Source organism: Amblyomma maculatum, chromosome 2 (genome assembly GCF_055883805.1).
Source record: "Amblyomma maculatum isolate TAMU_Amacu chromosome 2, ASM5588380v1, whole genome shotgun sequence".
Classification (NCBI taxonomy): domain Eukaryota; kingdom Metazoa; phylum Arthropoda; class Arachnida; order Ixodida; family Ixodidae; genus Amblyomma; species Amblyomma maculatum.
Window position 1 is genome coordinate 182,625,620 of NC_139345.1, and position 6,668 is coordinate 182,632,287.

At 42.8% G+C, this 6,668-nt stretch overlaps 1 protein-coding gene across 1 annotated transcript; it reads right to left on the reverse strand.

Moving 5' to 3' along the window:
• Positions 1–1,069: 1,069 nt before the first annotated feature.
• On the reverse strand, positions 1,070–2,605 carry LOC146200555 (uncharacterized). The gene has a single exon (XM_084592958.1). The coding sequence runs from the start codon at positions 2,588–2,590 to the stop codon at positions 1,685–1,687; it is 906 nt and encodes a 301-aa protein (XP_084449084.1). The 5' UTR covers positions 2,591–2,605; the 3' UTR covers positions 1,070–1,684.
• Positions 2,606–6,668: the final 4,063 nt, after the last annotated feature.

Sequence of the window (6,668 nt, forward strand, 5' to 3'; positions counted from 1 at the left end):
AACAAAATATTATGTTATGCCCTTCTATTGTGATCTTTGCTGTGTTATGATGCTACCTATTAGTGGTGTGACTGCATTTGCAGTCATTCCTGCATCCTGCCGTAGATATCTTAATCTGCCAGATCACATAGAATCTTGAACCTTAGGTTGTATCATATATGCCTCTTTTCATGTCAAAGAAAACGGCAAGATAGTGTTGTGCATGAAAGCTTCCTGGACAGTGTTAAAATTCATAGGTCTATTGTGTTGCAAACTTTCTTAAAATCCCATTGGTGAATATTGAGAAGTTCATATGGAGTTGCAGATGCAAGGTCAGTTTGATGTTTAGAACACTTGCAAGAGATTTCACTAGCCATGCTGCAGAAAGTTATAAGCCTATAGAGACCAGAAAAAGTCAGCAGATTTCCAGGTTTCAAAAATAGTACAATAACAGCAATTTTCTAAGCCTTCGGAAGCTTTAGTAGTACCCAAATTTTGTTTAAACCTGTGAAAAATGCCTTTGCACAGGGTGTGAATAGATGGGCAAGCATTTCGTAATGAACATCATCAGGGCAAGTTGCAGTCCATTTACCAGAAGCTAAGACTTCCATAAGTTTTTGCAGTGTAAATAAACTGGTATATGGCTAATTTATGCTGTTCACAGTTGTGGTTCTGCATTTAAAATGTTTATGTGCAGCCAGAACAATTGAAAACTATACAGAAATTTCTCTTAGCAAATCTGCCTATTCTTCAATGCTTCCTTGTGTGCCAGGGGCAGTGAGAAAACTAATTGTGAAGTAGAAGCTGCCTTTGAGTTTAAGAACATATTTCAATATTTTTTAGATCTTGTTGAGCTGTTAATTATCGACACACTCCTGCCAGGATTCTTTTTAGGCATTGCGGCAAATGCATCAGAATCTCAGTTTTTGAAAAATTATTTCGTTTTTTTTGTCGGCAGCTTCAGAAAACACCCAGACTTTTAGCTAGGACCCTAATTGGGCTAGTTGGTAATTACTCATACTATCGGGACAGCGCAAAAAGCCGACGAACAAGAAAAGGACATACAAGGCGCTTTGTGCCTTGTGTGCCCTTTTCTTGTCCGTCGTCTTTGCGCTGTTCCTATAGTATGAACTCAGACTTTTTTCTCGTTTTTTGCATGAGCACCTTTCATTCATGTGTCCATAGGACTTTGTGGATTTGTCACACTGCTTTCGGCCTGTGGTATAGCAAGGCTTGCCGTATCAGTAATGCAAGTTGTAAACAATCCACTAGGTTCATCCTTAGTAACTTATTGAACAAACTTTTTCTAAATTGCCAGCTACATACAGTTAAGAGACCCAAGTCTGCTAAATTAGGTTTCCATCAATGTGGTTTGATAGCACTGGTGGTAATGAAAAGATGCATAATACAGGTGCTCACTCCGATGTGAGTGTTTAAGACATGTTATTCTAAAGGCACATAGAAACACTAATTTTTCGTAGGTTTGAAGAACAGTACGTAAGCTTAGAAAAGTTAAACAAACAATCACAACAATGATTAAGAACAAACAATCACAACAATGATTAAGGTCTTCAACACTTTGCTCACAAGTGTCAGTTTTTCTCACTTCCCCCAAAAGAAGAGGATGTATTAAATTCTCCTGCCATCAAGCATGGTTCTTCTAGTTGGCACAGAAGTCCTAAGTCATAGACAGAAGTTGAATCTTCTATAGCAGGTGCAGTAGTGGAAGAATGACATGTCCTCTCTTATGATTTAGCCTCACACACTGAACCTTACCCTCAAGATGTGCAAGAGGCCAAATCCCTGTTTCATCGCCTGGAGCACTGCAGTACCATATACTCAACCTTGATGAGGGCAATGGGACTTTAAAGAAATCCCTACTATTGGGCAAGATTTCTGCCCTTGCGGTGTTCTTGTGGACTTCTGTGACAAAGATAGGGCCACTATCCAACAAGAAACAGTCGCCCGGCTTCACTTGCTGCTTGATTTGTTTTGTACAGTTGTTTGGCATCTGCCTCAACTCTGACATCCTGCGGCTAAGCTGTGCGAGTGGTTTGTTGGATGTCCGCAGCTGCTTTTTTACCTTCCCCAGATAGCTCTCAAAAGGAAAAGCGCTAAAACTGTCCAAAGGACCGTGGTGGAGGCACTGGTCTGCCAAGTGGATGATCGTATGGACATTATACACTAGTTGTTTTTGTCCATACAGCTTGCCGAATTCCTGCACAAAATACCTTAACAAGTCCCGGGCAAACTCATTTAGGGTGATGTGGTGTTCCGGTGAGACCAAAATGCGAATAGCCACGTGAAAGATCAAGAAATGCTTATACTGATCTTTTTTCAGTATTGACTTCAGCACAACTGGCCCCAGGTAGAGGAGGAATGTGCGAAACTCTGTAGCTTTCCATCTGTCCAGCTCTTCTGTTCCCCTTGGTTTCCGCTGGAAGCTGCTGGGAAAGGCTGTGGCAGCATTTCTTAGCCTATCATTTAACTCCTTCCGCTGGTCTCGGCTCAATCTTGTGGCATGTCCCTGACACACCCAGTTTCGCAGAAGGCGCCGCACAACACCGAGACAGACAAGGTGCATATACTCTGTAGGGAAACATTGCACCATATCAATTTCCAATGATAGAAATGGTGAAACACCAGTATGATGCTGCTTGTCAGCCTGTGATCTAAATGAAGAATTAGTGCGGCATGGTGCATTCAGCTCAGGAAATGTGAGTCGGCCCTCCACGTAGCGGCCTTTCTGGCTGCAGCGCTCACAGGCATGGTACCTACTGTGTCAAGTGATTGATTTAACATAGCTTCTTGCGGGGGCATCACAGATGACTGCATCAAGAGAAACGTTGATTTGGGTGCCTTCAAATAACATTCCATGTGTAGACAGTTGTTGAACTTCTTCCAAAAATGGAGTCAGAAATGCTTCAAGATTAGGCGGTTTGCCTGCACCACAGTATGCACTCACCATAAAAGGTGGAGATGCCTTAATGTTTGTGATCCGGCACAGAATAGGCCACAGGCCGGTCTGACTGCTTTTATGCAAAGGCAGACCGTCAATATTTGCATGAAGCTTGACACCTTGAGGAACAGGCCCATGCCCAATTGCCTGCTTGATCCCCTCTGCAAGTCCGAAATGCACAAACGAACCATTGTGCTCCAACTGAGCTTTTCTTTCAGTTCCCAAAATGGTTCTTGCATCTTTGGGAAGACCTTCGATGCCTTCTTGTTGGCAAAATTCCAAGATATCATTGATGCATGCATGTGTGAGATTATGCCTACTAGCTATTAAAGCTATTTTTTGTGCTGCAGAAAGTTCAGATTCTACAGGTATATCAGGCATACCTTGATCCTGCTGGCCCAACTCAATACCGCTGGTCACTGCGCTGCCTTGAGATTCAACATCAACTGGCATCACTTGATTTGGCTCACTGTCACTTGAATTGTTGTCCACCGACTCACTATAACTTGAGTCGCACTGGTCCGACTCGCAAACCTGGCCGCATGGGCTACGCGCTAGTGAATATTCGAACTCATCTGATCCGCCTTCCAGGTATTGTGTCGGCGAGCATTCTCTGCGTGAGTCTGCTGTCAGTGAAACTGATTCTGCTGCGCCACTGGCGCAAACATTTTGAGCGCCGGCTCCTGGTTTCTGGCGCTTACTCGCCTGGGAGCCTGAAGGCAATGGGACTGTAGGGGAGCAAAGTTCCTCACTGGGAGGTTCGCAACTTGGTCTCTTCAGGGTAGAAGACGAAGGTGGAGCTGGAGAAGGCTCGGCTTCATGAGGTAGGCCGAGCTCCTTCAAAATTTGCTCATACTCCTTTTTCACGGAATAGTATTTTCGCCACCTTGCAGACATCGCGAAGCGAAGACGAAGTGCATCAATTCGGTGTCGTTCGAGATGTAAAACAAAAGACCATAAACTAAACCATATGCATCTCGTTCTCTGCTTCTTTTTTTGCGCTACTACGATGCCATAAGATAAGCAGGCACAAGTATTCAGTCTCAGAATGGCGATGCGAACGAGAAGCAGAGCGCGCACGGAGCAACTCAAATTTCACAGCATCCTGCATTGGGGTCTGCTGGGGCGGCCGCTTGCTGCTGTCAGGTGCGTCTACGTTACATGACGTCACCGCTAGACTGAGCGCGCGTGGGTCGAGGTCGCGGCGGTGGCTGCTCCCTGCTCCAGCGGAGTGGATTGTCGTCTGCTTGTACGGCTGCGCGCAGCAACTCAGCGTAGGGCAAAGCTCAAGCTCGGACCTTTCGTAAACGACTACTAAATTTCTCCGCCTGGTACTCTAATTAAGGTTCCAATGTCCTTTGTTCTTGTGGTTTTCTTTTTGCGTGCATTCTTGACGGGGTACAAGGTCGTCTCGACCAATTTGATACCACTGGCTCTTCAACTTACCGAGATGAAGCCGACCTTGCATGTGCCCCTGCGGACAAAAGTGGTATATCCCACGCTCTGCGAGAAAACTGCCCGCCAGAGTTTTCCGACAGAGAAGCAGTTATTTCTGAGATATGCATAACGTATACCCTCCTTGATATACTTTCATCTAGTCCAGGCAATGTTGTGTGGCACATTTTTTTATACTGAAAAAAATTCAATCGTCGTGGTTCGTGTGGAGTATACCACTTTTGTCCGCAACTGTACCTTGCGGCGCTAATTGTGTGCCGGTTTTTTTTTTTTTTTTTTTTTGTTAATACCTGGCTCCTTCATTGAAATAATGTCAACATGAATGTTTCAGGTCGAAAAATTATCAACTTCAGCCGTCACAGAAATTATGTAAAACGACATTTTTACGTACAATGGAAACAGTTTGCACGGTTAACGCATTAAACAAGTCCTGGCAATGGTCGAAAAGATTCCCGTCCCTTTTCTGTTCTAAATTTTTCTTGTGCTCACGGATCCTACCATTTAAACATTCTCCCGTTCGACCAACGTATGTCTTTCCGCATGTCAGCGGAATCCCATACACAACTGCTTCACACTCTGTCCATGTTCTAGCCCTGTTTTAAAATGATTGCCACTCTGCTTAAGCGAGTTACCATGTAAAATGAGCGATATATGCAATAAATGAGTCAATGCCAGAAAATTACGTCAAATTTATCGAACACAACCTGTAATCAATAGGCCAGAAACTAAATATATGTGTTGTATAAGTGTTTAGGCAACACGAAGTAGCAATCAGTATAGCAGAAATTTCGGTAAGTTATTCATTTCGATCACAGTGCACCAAGACAGTTTGTTTTGTTTGGTTCGTTGGTTTTTGTCACCTTCGTCTTTCGTTCCGTTTTGGTGGGCTGTGAACTGTGAGCGCAATACTTTCAATCGTGGCGGCACCGTGGTGTTCAGTAGTTTGCAAACTATTAATGTTTCCTTGATCGTTGCGTTCCGCTTTAATTTGGTTCCCTGCACTTTCTGAACATTTCAGAAAATGAAGAATGTATTCGCTTATTTTACGGTGTTTTTTTTGTGTCTCTTTTTTTTTGCTCATGTTGTTTCTTTGTATTGCGAACGGACAAGTTCATGAAAATTATTTAATACTGTTACCTGCACCAGTAACCAAAAATCCTTTAATTACACAGAACAAGATTTTGTTCCGGGCCCTTTTTTCTGCAATAATTTGGAAAAAAACGAGTGAACATCGGTTCTTAAATATTCTGTGAAAATCCATGATGATTCCCTTTTCGCGACATGTCACTCCTAAAATATCCTTCATGGGAGAAACTTTTCTACATGGAATTTATATTATTTTGTGCAAGCCTGCATGTGCAGTATATATACATGCATATGTATACTTGTCGGCCGTGGGAGGAACTGAATTACTGTTTCATCTGTAATCACTTATTTGCATGGATTCGCTTTTTAAACGCAGCGAGGTCAGCTCCTGTTACTATTATGCAGCTAGTACGGGATGAATTGCTAGTGCAGTGCATAATGGTATGGGGAATCAGGTTGGTTGCGCGTTGCCGTGTGAATTTTTGAAATAAATGAAGTTTGAAATCTGCGTTTGAATGGTGTCTTGAGTTTTTATTAATAAACCAGTAATACTTTATAAAATAGAATTATAGCCAAGGTAGATTTTTCACATTTTAGCCCAAAAATAAAATTAGCGTGAATATAGATGGGCACATGACCGGCGTCCGCATGGCCAATGCCATTTTTTTTTTTTTTTAACGAAAGGACGTCTAGACAGGGCGTACTGATATTTGGCTCTCCGGAAAGTCAAGTAAGCGAATCAAGTGACAAACTCGTGCTTTGCAGGAGTGCAGGCCTTCTTCAGCCGACATATTTCCACGGCGAAACACTGGTGCGATCGAAGTGATTATATCCGAAAGAATTCTGCTGTTTGCTTTCCCCGCGTTGCACAGCGCCATATGTGGATGTCTAAGTTTCCCCTCAGTCTTCAATGCTATCAATTCAATGATCGATTTAGTCAACGTGTTCTAATGAGCTGCTGACTTGAAATGCGGGAGTACGTCAGTTTATACATAGAGGGTTCTTGAATTAGAAATAGCAACTGCTTGTAGTCTGTCACAATAAAAGCTGCAGGTATGAACTGCTGTCGGCCTTGACAACCTGCACTTAATTCACTCCTTTCTGATAGAAAAAAAAATGGAGAAGGAAACACTCAAAACACAATGACGTGTACAAAGAATTATATTAAAAAATTTGTAAACAAATTCGC

Coding starts and splice junctions, on each gene's coding strand:
- LOC146200555 (XM_084592958.1), bottom strand. CDS start 2,590: ATGGTGCAATGTTTCCCTACAGAGTATATGCACCTTGTCTGTCTCGGT.